This window comes from Fundulus heteroclitus, chromosome 4 (assembly GCF_011125445.2).
Source record: "Fundulus heteroclitus isolate FHET01 chromosome 4, MU-UCD_Fhet_4.1, whole genome shotgun sequence".
Taxonomy (NCBI): domain Eukaryota; kingdom Metazoa; phylum Chordata; class Actinopteri; order Cyprinodontiformes; family Fundulidae; genus Fundulus; species Fundulus heteroclitus.
This window is the reverse complement of record NC_046364.1, coordinates 38,650,395-38,670,754: the sequence shown is the minus strand read 5'-3', so window position 1 is coordinate 38,670,754 and position 20,360 is coordinate 38,650,395. Positions and strand designations below refer to the sequence as shown.

Here is a 20,360-nt window from a genome sequence, read left to right as displayed (position 1 = left end):
GTTGCAGGACACCGGCTCTCGAGGACTGGAGCTGAACATCCCTGTCTTAAACGTTTTCCCTAACTGTAAGCATCTTTATCTGAGCAACAGAGTTATACAGAAAACCATTAAAAGAAATAAAGGCTTGAAAACAGTCTGTTTGATGTTAATGTTAACGTGTCCTTCAGTGAATATACCTTTTCAGTTATATTGTAATTTATTTAAATTATTGTAATGTTTTAAGAAATAAAAAAGGTGCGCTTCAAACCAGATGTAATTTATCATCCGGACCACTAGGGGGCGCTCGGTCGATTCCTTAAGAGAACGTCACTGCCCAAAGAAGGAAGAGTCATGACTTGTCCCAAACAGGAATTTGTGTTTACGACGTGTTGCTTTCAGTTTTGCCATGTACTAGTTGTTCAACTGTGATCATCACTGATAGCAACCTGGTGCAGCAGTGAATATTATGTTGGCACCGTTTTGGGTTTCTGAACGCATAAAATCGTTGAGGTGAGTTCATATTTGTTGTTAAACTCGCCAATGTTCTGCTGGCAGTTGACTTGTTATGTTTTGCTATCCTAGTTTCCGCTTTTAGAGCCTGACTTTCACGTTTTAAAATGAGGAATTCCGCCCTTACACGCTTTGCACGGAGGTGGGGTTTATATGCTTTCGAGGGCTATTGTTAATGAGGCAGACTACAGGTCCTGCTCATGCCTCAGATTAATACGCTGCGTTAATTTGCTGCCACTTTCTGCCTGCTTAGCTTTCGCATCGGTTTGCTCTCTCTGGTCTCCAAGCTCTGTTCTTCACCTCTCTCCCGATAACGCGGGGGTTAAAGGAGGAAAACTATGCAGGAAGAACCTACTGCTTGGGAGGTTCTCTGGTCATTGCATTTCTCTTCATCAGCTTTGCATGGATGCGACATTCAGGTCGCATCGTTCGTATAAGTGTGTCATGCAAATGTAGCTTGAGCACACAGAGCAGGACAAATACAAGATTCAGAAATCTGCAGAATAACACAAACCTCACCAATCCCATTTATTAGGTTTACATCGAAAACCCCAGGATTTATATACCTGGGCTTATTATTATTATTATTATTATTATTATTATTATTATTATTATTATTATATCTTTTGATGTTCAACGCATTCCTTTGAATTTTTTTGAGCAGTTTATTTTTTATCTACAGGTGACCTTGATGCTTGTTTATCAAACGCACCTCTCTAGACTCCAGTGTCGAGGTTGCTCGTTTTCATGCATGGTGGTTTAACAAACATGCAGCAATCAATTCCTGTTAACTTACTGTTAGGCAACATACCGTACTGTATTTAACACGGATGCATCAGTGAGAAGCTCATTACTTAAAAATTTCTCCCTCCGTTCATAAGCCTGTCTGTCAACTGTATTCTTCCACTGGAAATTCAAGTTGCTCAGTTCAAGGGAATTAATGTTGCTTTTGTGCTCCTGTTTATCTGTGCGTCAGTCAATGAACTCTAAGGATATCCTTTCAATGAGAGGACCACGCCGAGCCATACAACAATGAGGGGTAATGATGCATCATCTCATCTACTTAAATTTTTTTGTGCTGGTTTATTTCAAAGCTAGTTAAGACTTAGCTATTTCTTGGTTGTTCTGACATGAGGCAATCTTCGTATTATCTTCCAGGCAGACCTCGTAAATCTAAAAAGACGCCCGTCTTTAAACAGATCCATTCTCCAGTAGCAGATGTGTCGATTTCTGATGATCTCCCCACTTTCAAGTTGTCCACTCTTGAATCCGTATCAACTACTCCTGAGAGACGCAAGGGGCCAAGGAGACGGACACAAATAAGCAACCAGACCTCAACGCCTGTCCACGGCTCCTCAACATCCAACATTATACTCTCCTCTTCTGGAGCTGATGAAGAGCAGCTAGAGTACACTGAATGTATCACTAATGCAAAGGTGAGGTGTAAAGTTAATTTTTATACAGATGTCAGCTATGTTGTTCAAATAAGCATCTGGCATAGCTTTAGTGCTGCACTGACCATTCAAAAAATAATTACTTTGTGTTGTTCAATCAATGAATGCATCATATTACTAATTAATGGGTCTATGGACAAAATGAGCCTGAAGTGCACATTTTGCAGTATTTATTGTAGTAACAATAAAAGTGGTTATTAAAGTATTTGAACATCGAATGCAGTCTTTTTTGGCCATAAATGGGCAAACTAGAAGGCTCATAAAATATCACAGCCAATTATGTAAGTATTATTTTATCTGACATTTTTAACATTTACAGATTTAAGGTATTAACCCCTCTCAAGTGTCATAGATGTACAGAAAATGTGATGCATCCTGCACTTGTGCTTAGGACATCTTTTGAAAGTGAGCCTTTTAATGGGAACAATCAGTCTGAAGATTCAGTAGATTCCCAATCTTCATATTTTAACAGGAATTTGTTTTAAGTAAATGCTCTCGGTATATGGATGCAAGTGTGAACTCTGCTGACAGGTCAAGTCCAAAATTGTTGCCAGAGGGCCGATTAGAATTAAAAATAAATGTTTTCATTAAACCAAGAAGTTTGTTTCTGATAGGAAAGGAGACCAGTATCCCCTAAGACATGATAGGAAATGTAAACAGAGGAATAAGTTGTTGTGTTTTTTTGTTTTTGGACTGTTTTTCTATACATTTAATAAAAAAAAAAAAGTCATGTTGAGATTTATTTATGCCCTTCTCAATAATCAGAGGGAAATTTTCTATTGCCGTTACATCCATCAAACCATGCATGCTGTTGATTGCTGAGCAGTGTGCTTCCACAGGCATTTGGACTGTTTACCTCTGCTGAGGAGCTCTGATACTTTGAGGTCAGAAGGCCTCCATTACCATCACCCTAATCTGCAGCTAGCTCCTCAGAATCTTTATGTCCAGAAGGCAAAGCGCAGATTCAAGCAACTCAACTTGGTCAGCACATGATGTTAGCATCCAACCTGACACCATGTCTGGACCTGCAGCCTTGTTGGTGTTGACCTTCTTTAAGGAGGTGGTCACTTGGTCCTGCTGCAGGACGAGAGGCTGATGGTGCTCCTCTGGCTAAGGAAGAAGTTAATGGTAAATGGCTTGTACTTGTATAGTTCCCAAAGACACATCAACTAAGACAATCAGAGTGGGGGATCAAACCAGCAACCCGCCAATTGCAAAACGAACTCCGCAACTCCTGCACCAGAAGGTTTTAGGGTTCCTAATTCATCTGGAAAAAGTTGTAACTCAACTATTTTCATTGTTGATAAATATGGGAAAAGAAAGTCGAGTATAAATATTAGAGTAGTTCATATCTTCCTTTCAATAGACAGGATAGCTTAAGAATGGGGTATCAATCCGGTTCAGAGTTTGATGTCTTTTCCTAAATCTTCAAATTCAATATTAATGTATGGCTTTACGTGTTGTAGAAAGAAACTAGTTCCCACATTTATTTGACAATAACTGTACTCCATGCAGAGATGCAGAAGCCTGGGATATCAAAGAACTGGAGTATTATTGCTCATGTTGCATGGATTATTGCTCCTGAAGTGGTCCTCGATGCTTGCGTCTGTGCTTTGCCTTCTGGGTGCCTTTTTTTTCCAACTCACTTCTAGCCCGGCTGTGGGCCAGTCTATCACCTGATCTGAATGCTGCATCACGGGTCTCCAGCAGGGACTGCACTGTGCTGTCCACCCATGGTTTCTGGTTTGGAAACGTTCTTGGTGGGTAGGACAGCACACATTATGTGTAACTCTCTAGATTAGCGCCCTCATTAAACACTTCCCAGACTGTGTTTTCAAAGCAGTCCTGTAAAGCTGAGCAGGCCTCCTCAGTCCAAACCTGAGCTGTTTTGGTCAAAGGTCTGGTTCTGCATATCAGGGGTTTGTACACACGGATCAGGATTACAGAGATGTGATCTGTCGATCCAAAGTGAGGAGCAGCAGCAGCCTTATTCGCTCCTGGGATATTATATACCTGATCTAATATGCTGCTGTCTCTGGTTGGAAACTTGATGAATTTATGGAATTTGGGGAGCACAGCTCAATTAATTCAATGTGATTAAAGTCTCCAGCTATGATCACAGCTGCTTCTGGACTGTTTGGTTGCTGATAAAACTGTAACTTGTTTAGTTCTGCAAAATTTATCTTAAAACCGTCGTAGTGCTGCCCCCCTTAGGGTTGAACGGTGGCTATTACAGTTGAATTTTCCTATTGGTTCAAACGGTACATGCTTTTGCACCCATAGCCCTGCGTTTAGGGTATGAAAGCATCTCAGATACATACCCACCCTGCCCTTAGTAAGTCAGACTCAGGAGTTGGAATATAGAGCATTGATTGATAGTGTTTAGCGTTTGTTACTGCTTTGAATGTTAGCCCATGTTAGCAATTATGGCGCTAACATCTAGTGACGAGGGGATGAAAAATCATCCACCTCAAAATGAGGTTTCCACATGTCACTTTCATTCGTCCTGACCTAAGGCCCGTGCGCCGTAACCTCCTCCGCCCATCCTGACACTTAGCCGTGTCTCGTGGGACCGCCCACTTTGGTGGCATGTTTCAAATGTGTCTGGGGGCGGGGTTATGCCTTTACAAACGGGGTCAGTTACATTTTAACTGTCTCCCACAAATGTTTTCTTCCATAAGCAGGAAGGTGTAAACAGTTTTAAGTTACCATGGTGACAGGCCCAGATGAGACCTGAGCCAACTTTGTAATATTAAAACTCTCAAACTAAATGTGAAGTGACCTCAATAAGCTGCTGTTTTAGGATGCAGCCTGTGCTAATAACACTCTTCGGTGTGAAAGTTGTCACTGAGAGAAGCTTAGCTATTCCTAATAGCGTAATGTAGACCATGATGGACATCACGTTGAGTATAGTTAGGTGCACAAGAGGCACTTTTCTGCCCAAGGCATAAGAACAGCAAGCAATAGGATAAGCTAGTGAGCGAAGCTAACCCTGTTCTTGGCAGTGTGCTGGAATCATTGCAAACAGCTTTGGAGAGGGCGGATCTAAACAAAATCGATAATAGACAACAGCAGACCTGCTTCGTGGCCTCCTGGCTGGTCAGGATAGTACCAGAAGCTACAGCAGGCACTTACGCTCACTGCTCTCCAGAACCGAGCGGTCGAGGAGGTCTTTTGGTCCCAGGTCAATCAGTCTTCTTAACACTCTGATAACACATTTGTAGTGTGTTATTTTTATACAGTTTATGTTTTTAAGTACAGTTTTATTTATTTATGTGTGGATGCGTTTGTGTGTGCTGCTACTGGACATGTGAATTTGCCACGCAGGGTTCTGGTCTGTCTGTTTACTACAAACAAAGTTGCTCTGTTTTATCATATTGAGCTTTTAACCACTGTCTGTAATTGTTCGTGCTAGATGTGGGAATGTTGGCAGCCTTTTAGAATCTGATGGTTAGGCTACAGGTCTATTTTCCAGGTCGTCCATACCGATGAAAGCAACTTTAGCCCAACATGCCGTGCTAACTGCTAATGTAGGATTCTAAAGACAGTTTGGTGTCAACTCCAACAAATGTTGAGCCTTTTTTAATAATAATAATAATAATAATAATAATAATAATAATAATTATTATTATTATTATTATTATTATTATTATTATTAATAAACTGCGACTGCTCTCATGCTGAGATGTTTGACATTGCCTCTGCTCCTAATATAAACAATGAATGCTCATGCCAGGAAGGCTAGAAACAAATATTTTGAATGCTGTTCTTATTCCTCCTCATAATATTGCTCTTCTAAAGAAATCAGAATTGGCTAAAATTAGTATGGGTAAATCTAGATTTTCCAAAAAACAGAGATTGGAAATGAAACGCTGTGTGCAATTATAACACCTTTTTTGTGTTTTTTGTAGACTCCCGAGGCCGATTCATCATGCCATAAATCGAAATCTCAAAAAAGGAGTCACACTTCTCCGCCAAGACAACTTACACGAGGCAAGAAGCAGACTCAGTCAAACGGGACTGTGACTAAGCGTCCGCGTGGCAGGCCGCGAAAGAATAAGCCAGTAGATGTAAATGGAAAAGGCCCTGCTCCCCCATCCAAACGCATAAGGCCAAAGTTTGAGTTGCAGAAACCTGATCCAGCAGACCAAGGTACAGCCGTGAGTTTTTCTCAGTATGCTTAAAATAAATGTAGTAATAATGCATCATGTGTACAAATAATAATATTACAAATGTGCTTTAAAGGGCCATGAATACAGTTAATTGTGTAAAGTACCTTTGTTTGTTTCAGATTTAAATTGTGGTTAATTCTTTCAGTGGTTTTAAATCTTAAAAATGCTGCAATTTTACATTGATTTGATGAACACTGGCATCACCTCTGACTCTTTTATCCTGTCCCGTCTGCTCTCCAATCCCCAAAAAGACGAATCTTTGCTGTCTTCAGATCTTTCAATCGAACTGAGTCACTTTGAGGAGCAGCTGCCCTCTCTGGCCATGCTAGAGGATGAAAGTGAAGACGAGGAGGAGGAGGAGGAGGAAGAACTACCAAGTTACTTGATGAAGAAAAACATCAGTGAGGGTCGAAAACTGCAGTGACTGAATGCAAACAATCTCCACAGGAAACTAAAACCAGTTTTTGTCTTACAGAACCTCCGTCTATCACAGAAGGAGCATTTGTGTGGGGCAAATGTCGAAATTATCCTTACTGGCCTGCATTGGTAAGGACAAAAAAAGAGTAGATGGTAATGAATTTCACACGGAGAACATTTCAGAAAAATTTGTGCTTTTTGCAAGAACTTATTGAAATATACAATATAATACAGATGTTTAGATGCATTGCACAACACCTTTTTCATGATTTGTTTAATGAGACTTGCTTTTTTTGCATTTTATCTCAGTTAGGATTAGAAAAAAAATGTATTTACTAAATAGCTGAATTTTGTTATTTATGTAGCGCCAATCCACGATAAACACATCATCTGAAGGCACTTTATAAAACCAATTTAATCATATCATTCAGATACCGACTGGAGATTTGAGCAGAGACACAAATAAAATACAGAAGCTCTTATCCAGGACTACTTTCTTTGTGAGAGAAAAGTAAAAGGTTTGTTGCAATAGTAGGTCCTGAAGTGGCTTTGTCTAAAGGAAACACAGCCAAGCAGATAAACTCTGAGCCATTATTCAAGTCTAGAAGATAAAAGACTCATCAAATAGCTGTGTCTATGAGCAAAACAGAGTTAACCACTGTAAGACAGGACCAAATCTATAAGAGAACAGGAGGTCTCCTGTAGATGATACTTCCCGTCTGATGTATTGAGATCACTATTTCTACTTATGGCCATCTATTTTGGGAATTACATCAGACCATCCTGCAGCAAAGCACAACCTCCACATGAAGTAGCCACCCCCATACTATGCAGTTTGGAGGCTTTTTTTAATTTTTTTTTCTCCAAATGTGACAGTAATATTTATGGCCTTACACTTCGTTTTAAATTTAACCAGACCACAAATTATGTCTTAAAACTAATGTTGCCATTTACGGTATATTGCTTTTGGCTTAAAGACTTCTTTCCCTCTGGGTGGCCTTTCAGTTCATGTCAGTACAGGACTCACTTCCTTATTTATGTCACTCTTACCAAGTTCACACCAAATCTTCACCATGTCTTGTGTTTTGGGGCATAATATGTACATTTCATGCCCCAACACATTCATCCCTTGGACACAGAACCTGTCTGCCTCCTCAAAGGTATGGTGGATAGTCCCCATGCAGTTTACACATGCATAGTTTGAATGGATCAACTGAAAACCTTCTAACTCTTCGGCACTTCTGACATTTTGGATTCTGTGATGTTTCCACTGTAGGTAAAAAATGTGAACCGAAAACAGAAGAAAGCAAGTATCATGTTTGTTGACCAGGCTTTCACAGGGATTCACAATAAGAAAGGGTAGGAACAAAAAAACAAACATGTTATTTCATTACATTTGTTTGAAAATTATATTTACCCATTATCTTGTAAACACATAATTGAACTTGATTATGTTGATCAGTCGTTGAGCATGACAGATTAACCTTTTTTTCCTTTCATCTATTGTCTGTTCTTAAAGGTTTACATTGCCTCTAAAATCATTGAAACCCTTTGACTGCGAAGAAGCAGATGAGCTGATGGTAAGAACTGTTCATACACTGATATGCATGCATTGATTTGTGAAGACTCTGTTTTCCTGGCAATGACGGTTTGTTTTCTCCCCTAGCAAAAAGCCAAAGAGTCGTATGAGGCTGCTGTTACGTGGGCGCTGGATTTTATAGAAGACTACAGAATCCGCATTGGTTAGTTGGAATAGTAGTAACGGTTAGGTCTTACTTTTAATACACTTGCAATATGCAAATGTTTAGGTGCTTCGGATTAAAAATGGTAGCAAAGCATAACAATACATTTATTAGATCAATTTCATTAGAGGGAAACCAAAGTAGGTGATGAAATTAATGTTTACTATAAATACATGATTTAAGAATTTAAGGTTCTCCTAAAGGAAATTACCGTATTTTTCGGACTTATTGTCACTCTGGAATACAAGTTGCATCAAGGCAAGGCAAATTTATTTGTATAGCACATTTCAGTACAAAGACATCGCAAAGTGCTTTACATGGTTAAAACATAGGAAAGTAAAAACAGAAGTTGTAGATAGGTAGACAAATTTAAACAAAATAAAATATGGGAAAATGGAAACTAAAGCAAATATTAATGATTTTAAAAACGGTTGGACCACAAACTTAAACTAATGATGTTTCAGCTAACAGTTTAATTAGAACAGTGAAAGGCAATCCTAAACAAATGTGTTTTTAAAACTCAATTTAAAAGAACCCAGGGTTTCACCACTTTTTTACAGTTTTCTGGAAATTTGTTCCAGATAATTGGAGAATAGGAGCAGAATGCTGCTTCTCTGTGCTCAGTTCTGGTTCTAGTTATGCAGAGTAGGCTGGAGTCAGAAGACCTGAGTGGTCTGGAGGGTTTATACGCTGATAACAAGTCTGTGATGTATTTAGGTCCTAAGCCAAATATTGATTTGGAGGGGACTCTAGATGGACCCTTGGGGAACCCCACTGATGTAAAGTTACCCACTGACACAAGAAAGTGCCTGTCCTTTAAGTAGGATTTAAACTAGTTGAGCGCTGTGCCAGTAAGGCCGACCCAGTTTTCCAGGCGCTCTAACAGAATGGAGTGATCAACATTATCGATTGCTGCACTGAGGTTCAATAGTACCAGCACTGTGGTTCTTCCACAGTCTGCATTTATATGTATGTCATTAAACACCTTCACAAGGGCGTCTCTGTACTGTGGTGAGAAACCTGACAGGAAAACGTCAAAGCCGCTGGTCATTGTTAAGAAGGTATTTGAAACATAGCTTTTTTTTAAATAATCAGTCAAAAATGCGTCATAAAGGGTAAAAATAAATAATTTTGAAATTTATTTAAAAAAATCCAAGACTAAAAACTGGCATCTGTTAAGGCAACTTATTCAGTTACACAGTTGCATCCACAACATGCTGCATAACATAGAACGTACCTGGGAGGTTGAATGAAGTAAATTGGCAGCAACTCCAACAGGGAAATTTCTTGTCAGCACATTTCAGTGTAATGGCCCATTATGCTGAAAGTTGTCAAAATTATGCTGAAATTAGACCGTGAGCGTAATGGTGCTACATGCTAAGCTAACAGTGTGACACAGATGTTCCAGAGCCTCATAAAGCTCATCAAGGCCTTCAGCGAAGTTGTAAACCGCCCGAACAACATAACTGTAAGGTAACACTAGCTATTATTAACTTCTCGGGACAGCCCGATATCGGGGTTCTGTCGTGATCTTTTCCCGGCGAGCTGCACAGCGTAATGCGCCGCTGCGTGAATGCATACTGAAACAGCGAAACGACATACAAACGTGTGTTCAGTCTTTTTGTATAAGTTAATGTTTCAATTTTTAAGTGGTACAGGAGCAGCATATACTTTTTACAAGCGTAGAGCACCCTCTTGTGGCTATAGACAGTAATGTTTACTCCCTGGATCATGCTGGTCAGTATGAATTACTATTTAAATTTGATATATAAGTCGCACCTGACTACGAGTTGGAGGATTGGACAAATTATGACAAAAGTATGTCTTACAGTCCGAAAAATACGGTATATGTTTTTTTTTTTTTTTAAATGACTGAAATTTGCAGTACTGAATGTGTCAGAGCGTGTTGCATATATTAGGGTCTCAGCATTTGGTAAAGGTCAACTAAGCATCTTGGACAGTAAGAAGGTGAATGAAGGATATGTTGCAGAAATGTTTTAATTTGTATTTAAAGGTCGAGTGGGTAACAATTTATTTACACCAGTATTGACGTTGTTACCAGAAATGGTTGTCAGGTGGATGTTGAGTGTCGAGGAGGAATTTTACAAAATGTTTTTGTTTGAGGTGACGTTCAACTTAGCAACTAATTTCTTTTGTACTGTGGGAATGGGATTTGTGAGTTGAACAGTAATATTTGCTTCAGTGACTTCAAGTTTTGCTTCAGTCACATCCCATTCTTAATCCATATGGTTCAGTTTGACGTTTGTCTGTCCTTTCCAGCTGTAATATGTTCAACTCTTCTGGGAAAGTTGTCCACAAGGTTTTGACATGTTTATGGGAATTATTTACCGTTTGAGCATGACTAGAATACCTGATTTTGATAGTTTGGATGGGTGAGCGAATACTTTTGGCAGCATGATGCACATAAAAGCTGCTGGTGTTCGCATTTCATGTAAGCATTGATATATTTGTGAATTATGAGCAAGTTCCAATCATGTTTTTTTTTCTGTTTTGTTTTAAGCGTGTGGTTCGTTTTCGGGCTCATTCATCGAGTATTGTAATCATGACATGAGTAAGTTTCTTCATTAACATGGCATCAGACAATGATACTTTAACAGACATTTCCACTTGCTGGTTCTTGGTAAAACTAATCACCGTCTTTGTCTTTATCTGCTTTAGGCTACCCAGTGAGGAGGATGTATCCACAGGCAGCCGCAGATACAGTAATGATCACCTGTGATACCACAACGGAGGAACCGTGTGAAGATCAAAAGGAGGACAGGGAAGATGCTTCTACATCCTCAAAGCGGCTGCTGCCAGACCGAACACAAGCTGCCCATAACCGAGCCAATGAGAAGCTGGTTCATTTTATTGTCAAACTGCGAATGGTGGAGAAACATCTTCTGGTAAGGTTGTTTCTGTTGCTGCTGATGTGGAAGGCCTTTCATCACATTACACATCCTATTGTATCTTGAAAGGCTTTCATTTAAGAAGTGGGTAGCAGTGTTTTGAACAGTTGTCTCTGTACACTCTGACAAAACCTGCAATAAATGAATGGGTTCAGCGGAGCTGCAACAGCATACTGATATCTACCAGAATGGTGCCATGTTGCTAAGAAAATGCTTTGTTTTTCTAACAATATAATATTGCTAGGAAAACTTTCTGTACGGCTGACGCTAAAAGTGCTACATGTTAAGTTTTAAGTCACTGTTAAAGTAAAACTGTAAAGGTAAGAAAATTAGATCCGTCCAACGGACCGATCAGTTACGGTTTCTGTGCCAGCACATATAAGGAATAGATTTAGGGTTATGACTTTAGGACAGGGGCCATAACAGGAACCAGGGCCTGTTCTACAGGGGTAATGTGATTTATTTACAAAGGAAAACTCTTTCTCTCTCCGTTTGTTTTTGTTTTTTTTAGCTGCAGTAGGAATAATTGTACACTAATGCCATTACACAAGTATTTTTGTGCAATTGCATATTTATCTGTATAATCTGATTGAATTTGACTTTGGAAAGTGCCTTGAGATGACATGTTTAATGAATTGGCGCTATATAAATAAAATATAATTTTGATTTAGATTGTTAGAATCTCTCTGCCCCCTACCTGCTCTAAATAAGAAAAAAAAACTTGAATGTTTTTATTTTTTTTATTAATGATTTCTACTGGTATATTTCTAATGAACTAAGTGCTGGGAGTGGATATTTTTTTAATCGATATGAAACCATCATCACTGCTTGTATGAACCCACTTTATTAATCTGCTTGCAGGCTGTGATCCAGGGGCAGCAGCAGTCCAGATGGCTTCGGAGTTTCTTAAGTCCCAAGCGGAAGAGAGTGGTGAATATCTACTTGGAAGATGATCAGCAACTGGACCAAGTCTACTGGTACCTAAATGACGTCTATGGAAAAGCTGCGACCAAATCCCCATGCCTGGCTAAGCTGACATCCATGGAGCGTGTCCCTTTTGTTCTAGACGTGCTGCTTCCTGAGGTGAGAAAAGACTGATAAATATATGAAATATTTTTTATACATACAGAGCTGCCATGTTTTTCATACTTAGAAGTTTATTATCTATTTGTGCAGGCTATCATCTATGCTATTGCTGGGGTGGATAATGTTTCTGTGAAAAAGGCAGAAGAAAAGTACCTGGAAGGCCGATGCATTAGTAACAGGTAGGATTTGGGTGTTTTTTAAATAGTAGAGTGTAATATAAAGAATAATTACTTAGCCTGATGTTGAAACTAATGAACAACCCTTTTCTTCCTTTTTTTTCTAGAGAAAGACAAGCGTTTGATTTAATGATTGAACGACAGATGAGGAGGAAGTCACTCCGTCAGAATACAGCACTTGAATTATTGTCAGACTCTGTTAATTAAAAGACCTGAGGATGTATGAGTCCAATTTGTATTTTTATATTTTTTTATTGTCAGTAATTTATCAAATGGTGTTGTGTTTTGTATAATGATATAAGTCGGTGACGTCACAATCACTCTTTGATCTGCTTTATCATGCTTTTTATATATTGTTTTTCTAGGGGGGGGGTGTTGTAGCACTTGTCTTTTTTTTTTTTTTTTTTTTTTTTTACAAAGTAGGCTGACAGGAAAGGGGGTTTGAGAGAGGGGGAAGACAAGCGGGAAAGAACCACAAGCCGAAATCAAACCCAGTTTCATGCATGGGCCGTGTGCACTACCCCTGTGCCATCGGCGCATGCCCCTCCTTTATCTTGTGGGGAGTGGTGGCCTACTGGTGAGAGCAGCGCGCTTGCGCTCTGTAAAGGTTGCAAGTACCCGGTTCGATCCCCACAGCCTGCACTCTGGGTCCCTGAGCAAGACCCTTAACCCCTGATTGCTCCCCAGGTGCCGCACAGTGGCAGCCCACTGCTCCCCAAGGGGATGGGTTAAGATGCAGAAGTAAATTTCTCCATTGTGAGATCAATAAAGTTTTATTATTATTGTTAAGGATTTGTCTTTTTTTTTTTTTTTTTTTTTTTTTTTTTCAGAAAGAACTGAGTCAAAATGAGGTTGCCTCTGCTTTAAGCCTGTTTGCCATTTGTTTTTAAGCTTCAAAATGGAGATATCTGCCAAAAAAACGTCCTTTACCTCCCTGATTGAAGTCTCATTACTCCACCGTTGCTGCCAAATATTTCAGAGTACTTGTTTTTTTTGTTTTGTTTTGTTTTTCTACATTTGCTTGTGCAAAAATAAATGTTTATATGGACACTTGCTGAAAGTCATTACTGCCGTCGCTCAGAAGAGCTCATGTGGGGGGAATCCTTACAATTTTTCTTTCTTGGAAAGAATATTTGCTGCAAAATAGCAGCATGAACTGTTTATTTACACAGCTTAATGTGTCCCCTGCTGGCCAGAAACTGGTAAGGTGCTATCATGTCTTATGTGAAACTCTGCAACTAATTTCTCACATTTTTATTTCCACATTTATTGAATCATAAGACTGACTCAAACTCCCTCATAAAATGATCAGACTTGGTCTAGCAGTCATGGAAAGTCATTAAAGGGCCAGAAAGTGTTTAATGTGCATGCAAGCTACTTTGTGACAATGCATCCACAATACTGTCAGATACATTGAGTCTATGCCATGTTAGCTGGGCCTAATCTTAATTTCAGTCTCTTTGACAAAACATTGCTAGCATCAATCCATTGAATAATGTTAAATGTGTGATGTGACAGAATTATAAAAACAAAATTCCCTGAGGGCATGATCTTTGTAAAGTCAGTAGGTCTATAGTTTGGATGTTTTTAAGGCTTCCCACCTGCTTAACCGTGCAAGTTTCTATGTAGAGCAGGGGTCACCAACCTTTTTGAAACTGAGATTTACTTGACTGGTGTCATATGAAGGGCTACCAGTACATACCTTTTAACTGGAAGAGTCAAAGTTCTCCTAAACTGTATGTAAAATAAATAAATTTGTTATTGATATTGCCATTTTTATATCTATATAAATGCAAGTGTGATTAAACAAGAAGAGTAACGGAATAAGGTTTTGGTGGCTGATTGTGTTATTGTTTAGAACAGGCTCGTGGGCGTGGTCCTCGAGGGCTACTTGGTGCCTGTGGGCACCATGTTGGTGACCCCTGATGTAGAGACTATAAGTTTGAAAAAGTGGCATAAATAGGCAAAAGTCTTTTCTAAAAATGTAAAATCAAAATGACTTCAAGAAACAGCCTTTATATTTGGGCCAGCTCATCGGAGAGACCTTTCATTTGCGTATGCCATTTGTGCTCAACTCGCAAACCTATCAGAACGTTCTCATTGTCTCTCCCTGAAGGAAATGCTTCATTATGAAATCAACAGAAAATCTATGTTCAGTCTCTGAGGTGCTCTGCGATTTCTCTCAGGATAACTAACGTCTGGCCATTTGATCAGAGTCCATGGTGCTCTGTGTGTTAGGGTGTTGGCTGTTTCGTTTGAATCCGGAACCCTAGGTGATGTAGCAAAGGTAAACTCCTCTGAATCTTGAGATGTAGATGTGTTCCCAGGTTCCCATGTGCGTTTCTGCATCTAGAATCTGATCAACATGTCTGCGGCAGATTAAGTTGTCTCCAACATTTATGTTACATGTCAGAGGTGACATAATTGTGCCAGGCTGCCATTTGTGACTTGGGCTTCTGTAGTCTCTGGCAAGAACTTTATGTCCAATGTCAAAGGATCTGGTTTTGTTCCTTGTATTTTCCACTAAGGAGGGCTGTTTGTCTTGAACATTCTTGCGAATGTCTGGTTTCAACAGGTCCAAACGTGATGAAGAGCATGGCAGGTGTCTGTCCAGTTGCTGCATGAGCTGTGTTTCTGTAAGCCAATAAAAAGTTGTCAATAAGCTGCTGTGGTGCTCAGCAAAGTTTCGTGGAAAATGGTGTAACATCAGACTTTATTGACAACACCTTTTCTTGTCAATCAGCCATTCTAATTCCCTCAACACGTCATACTCTACTAAAGGCCTTTCTGTCAAACTCAGAACAACAGCAGTCTTCAAAAACACAACTGAACAGTAGTAATGCACACCTGGTGAAATAATAAAGTTAATAATGGTATAGGCTAACATAATTATAAAAACAACAGTACTTTACTAATTATCAATGTGTATCAGTGATATTTTAATGCAGGATGATGAACAAACCAGAACACAAATAAAACAGAATCACTGACAAAACCCATTGGTTTCTGATCAGTGCGACCAATGGCACCAGGATTAACTAAGCCTGGCTGCTGGCCTGGTCAGGAGGAGGCTAGTTGCACCGAATAAATCCCCATGGTAATGTATGTGTTACTGCTTATGGGAAACCAAGTCCAGGCTTAATTCAGCCAGGATATCTGGAAAATCCCGGCTTAATCCTCTATCTTGATTTTGTGAAATAGGCCTCTGGTTGGAAGTGGGGATCATTGGTTGGCCACATTAAAGTTTGTATTGCTATGTTGAGTTGTTTCACTAGGCCAAACCAGCATTGGGTTTACTAATAGACTCTGTATAGGCCTGTCTGATAGATGACTCTACATCTTTGCAGTTTGCAAAAGTAGTCTTTATTGCACCTGAGCAACAGTGGTCTTGCTTGAGTCACTAAATAGTAATGTTTGATCTTGGCAAGTCCATCCTCCCACTGTGCTTTGGCAGGTGTAAAGTGTTATATATTACCAGTTCGAGGAGGAAATAGGATATAATATTATGTCATTTTCTAAACTATCATGTGAATGGGTACAGACTAAAACAGATAAAATAACCTAGGTAAAATATTAGTTTGTCATAATTCTGTTGGCGGAAGCCAGAGGCAGGGAGGCCAATCTGTTTAGATATTCCTTGAATTAGTACATAGCTTTCTAAGAATAACTCTGTTACGCCCTTTTTTTAATTTGATGCTTAACTATTTAATAGAGGTAGAATCCCAGTTGAACGTGTGCTTGTTTTAAGATTTAATAATGGTGCAAAATTTAATCTCAAGGCTTGTGTTTTATTAAGATTCAGGGTGTTGGCGGACAAAGGTTCAAACAACTGCAGAACATCTATTAATCTTTGGGATATGTTTTAATCCCGCTCTGGTTCATCTCACATTCCTTTAGCTGTTCCCTCTCTGAGTCATGTAAAAATAAATACTTCTTTAACAAGCATTGTGATGAATTGACTAGAAAGTAAACTGCCCGTGTTGGCGGTGAAAGTACCTCCAAACGTCTACCAAACCGACATCTTGAATTCTTTTGATCCATCTTTCAGAGGGGAAAGGGGGTTCCCTTTTTTGATTAGTGGTGTGTCCAATTTTAGGTTGAAAAATTTGTTGAGGTCGCCTGCTCTAATTAAAACTCCAGTGGACTGGAATGCTATTAAATCAAATATTCTCTTGTGAAATATTTTGTTTCTGCCTGGGTGTGCACACATTCAACATGATCACATCCTTATCATCTAATTTATTAAATTTGTGGATTCTGTTCATTCAAAGGTTCTTCTTTGCACTTTGGATTTTGCACCCCTTAATGTGTCGACTTCTTGCATCAGATTGACATATTCATCCTGAAGTTACCAGTACTTCAAGTTGAGATCGTCATATTCACTCCTTGAGACTGGATATCTTCTTAATAAGCTTAGATGTTGGCAAGGGAGCAGGTAGCATGTGCACCAGAAAAGCAAGTATCAAAATGTAGTATCTGCTGTTGCAAATAAATCACCTCTGCTGTGACTGGTCTGCAGTATCGCAAGTTATTAGTCACGTGACAAATCTTCAGCTGTACAGGGGATTGTGGGTCAGAATAACCAGAAAAGTAGGGAGTGAAAATGTATTGGCAAAACATAACCAGAATGTACGAAGACATCCTAGTATTTTAGACATACTCCATCTGCATTGTGCATTGCATACTCCACCTGACAGCGTTCAGGTGATTAATTCCGTGCAGCAACACAGTAATTCATACGGTCCACTTTTTGGACATTTTAAACTCCTCGGGAAGTGTGTTGGTCAGTGCAATAAACTCATTTCATCCATTAAAAAAATAAATAAAATAGTTTGGAAATATTATGTCTTGTCGTGTCTGTGTGTTATATGTTATCTGTGTGCATCCTGAGCCGGTCTCTGTCTCAAATAATTTCACTGTGGTAACATGTGGTGAAAATAAAGGTTCTAGATTCTTGGTAATATAGATTTGCATATCTAGAATTTTTTTTTTTTTTTACTAACTTACTAAAATGTATGGCAATAGGAATAGAGCACCACAGAGCAAGAGACCAGTGGGGCAAGAGGAGCAGGATTGAAAACAGTATGCAACTTCCAACCATTATGTTAATTCCTAACCATTTCCAGACCTGGAATTCTGTTTATAATTTAAAAAAAAATTACTTGAATTTCATAACCATTTGAGAACCCTAACAATCAGTCAGTACAAGGACAATGTTCCATTGTCCTTGTATGATTATTATTATTATTAGATAATTAATGATTATTAGACAGACCCACACATGACTTGCAGTTGTAACTGCAGCAAAATGCGGTTCTACAAAGTGTTAAGTCGTGGAGGTTTCCACTTCACAGTTATGCACAACCGTGTGTCCACCTGTCACATAAAATACTATAGATGTTTGTGGCATAACACAGGACACCATGTAAAAAAAAAAAGTACATGGGGCATGTTCACAACTCATCTTCACAAAATAAATGGACAATACAAAATACATCCTTTTAATTTTGATATATATTATTTTGTGTTTGTTTTTATGATCGTTTTCCTGCAAAGTATTTTTTTTTACAAATATGTTTTTGAGCAGATAATTACTACCTGGGAGCGGGTCTTCCGCTCAACCTGAAGGGGGCGAAAGTGCGTCTTTGCCGCGCCCGATCGCCCAGAAACGAGGACGACAAAGAAGAACCACACGGCGTACTTTCCCCCACTGTGGAAATGGCGCTTCGTGTTGTGAAAGCCTGAAGTCTGAAGAGCCTTTCGTTCTTGTTGATGTTTGGAAACTCCTCGGGGGATCTTGGAATAAGCGTATTTCGAGAACAATCGGATTATGACAGAGGAAGGAGAGATTCTTGAGGAAAAACGAAGCAATAGTGGCTCGGAAGCCTTCATCCTCCCTGGACAGGTAGTGTTAACGATGATAGCGGTGCATCACGTTTGCTAGCCTAGCTTGTCCAGATGTAACACAGCCCCACACTTCCCTTATGCTGGATAAAGCTGTGGAGACGATTTGCAATAAGAGCACCACAGCGCCTTACGGAGAGACGTGTGTGACCGCGGTGTTGTCAGGAGCTACAGGCTATCTGCGCTTAGCCTGACGTTAGATTTGAACTGCCTTTTGCAGGATCGCCAGAGTAAATGTGGTCAGCCTAAGGAGTCGATGTGTTGCTGATGGAAAGGAATCCACAATAAAACGTCACCTCTGCTAAGACATCTCTCCCCGCTCGGGAGGGATATCTAGCGATAGTTAAAAAAAAAAAAAAAGCCTGGCTCCGAGTTAGCTTCGTTAGCAAGAGAAGCAACTTAGCCCAAGCTAGTCGTTTCAACTATCCCCACTTTCCTTTGACCAGTCAATAACTGCCCCTGTCAGCGTTGTTGTTCACTCATTGTTGTACAAATATGGTTGGTTATCACACAATAACAAGAGTGTCAAACTCCCACATACTGTTAGCTAACGCTGGGTTTATTTAGCCAACTTTACACGGTTAAGCTAAATGAACTAATCCCGTGTGACCTTGCATGCTAACAGCTCGCTAATGCAACTAAAAAGGAAGAGCGAAAACATCCTTTACCCCTCGTTTAGGCCTTAAAACACTGACATCTCTAACCACTCGTTGGAGAGGTTTAAGCTTAAAATGATAATGGACGTGTGTTTTTCTTGCTAAAAGGGTCATGGGCTAGTTTAGCTGCTCTTGGAGAAGTTAGCCCAACGTCGGGTGAGGCTAATCGTTGCTGTGGTGATGACATTTTCCAATTGTCTTCGCTGTGTACCGCCTAAATGTTACTTCATGTACATCCGACTAATCGCGTTTATCTTTCTTAGACGCGATCAGCAGATACGTCAGCCATGATCTCAAGCGCTAACGCTGTAGTTTCACACGTTGCGTTAATCCGTTCGTGTGTTGTTTAAACACGTCGGGGGTGTGTTGGGTTGTATTTAACGTGAGGCTCCACGATGGATTACTCGGGGATTGTTGCGTTTTTCTGTTGCCGTGTCCTCTGGTTCGTCCACACGTGTGCCGTCTCGCGTGTCGCCTCCGTGTCAGCTGGCTGCTTGCGCGGGAGTTCACTTGAATCCACCGTGTTGTTTTCCCCGGTGGTCACAGAGGGCAGTGTTGTGTCAGATCTAACACACTGCATCTGCTGTCTGCGCCTCTCTGTGCGTCTCCTCCCATGTAGGACCAATGGTCAGGTTGGTGCACCGCGTCAGTGACTGAAAACATCTGCAAACCCGGGTTGGACACACTGGCAACTTCATTCAAACCAGTTTACTCATATAGCACCGATTCACAACAAGTCACCTCAAGACACTTGAAGTAATTTCAAAACAACCATACAGAGAGACTTGCTTTAAAAAAAGCTTTCTATCCAAGGAAACCCAGCAGATTTATGCAAGGCAAGGCAAATTTATTTATATAGCACAATTCAGTACAAGACAATACAAAGTGCTTTACATGATTAAGATATACCAAAATAATAAAATGTAGATAGAAAATAGAATAAAAGCAAGTAGGGATAGAATGTAGTAACAAAAAAGAACATTAAAAACAGTAAAACTGTTTAACTAGAACAGTCAAAGGCAATTTTAAACAGATGTGTTTTTAATCTTGATTTAAAAGAACTCAGGCTTTCCGCACTTTTACAGTTTTCTGGAAGTTTGTTCCAGATAAGTGGAGCCTAGGAACTAAATGCTGCTTCTCCATGTTTAGTTCTGGTTCTAGGTATGTGGAGTAGACTGGAGCCAGAAGACCTTAGTGGTCTGGAGGGTTGATACACTGATAACAAGTCTGTGATGTATTTAGGTGCTAAGCCATTTAAGGATTTATAGACTAACAGAAGTATTTTAAAGTCTATTCTCTGAGATACAGGGAGCCAGTGTAAGGACTTTAGAACTGGGGTTATGTGCTCTACTTTC

The 20,360-nt window shown here is 39.7% G+C and overlaps 2 protein-coding genes across 4 annotated transcripts in view; both read left to right on the top strand.

The window, feature by feature from the left end:
- The first annotated feature begins 303 nt into the window (after positions 1-303).
- On the top strand, positions 304-12,677 carry LOC105939390 (PWWP domain-containing DNA repair factor 3A). Its single transcript, XM_036136526.1, has 14 exons — positions 304-489; positions 1,466-1,528; positions 1,648-1,925; positions 5,855-6,095; positions 6,367-6,516; positions 6,591-6,661; positions 7,809-7,891; positions 8,052-8,112; positions 8,199-8,274; positions 10,796-10,846; positions 10,954-11,180; positions 12,045-12,266; positions 12,360-12,448; positions 12,553-12,677. The coding sequence occupies exons 2-14, from the start codon at positions 1,522-1,524 to the stop codon at positions 12,650-12,652; spliced, it is 1,656 nt and encodes a 551-aa protein (XP_035992419.1). The 5' UTR covers positions 304-489; positions 1,466-1,521; the 3' UTR covers positions 12,653-12,677.
- Positions 12,678-18,126: 5,449 nt separating this feature from the next.
- The window catches only part of ahctf1 (AT hook containing transcription factor 1), a 28,139-nt gene continuing 25,905 nt past the window's right edge, over positions 18,127-20,360 (top strand). For all 3 annotated transcript variants that reach the window (XM_021308063.2, XM_036136525.1, XM_036136524.1), the window contains exon 1: positions 18,127-18,350. The gene's annotated coding sequence lies outside the window, so the exon portion shown is untranslated. The remainder of the gene's footprint in view (positions 18,351-20,360) is intronic.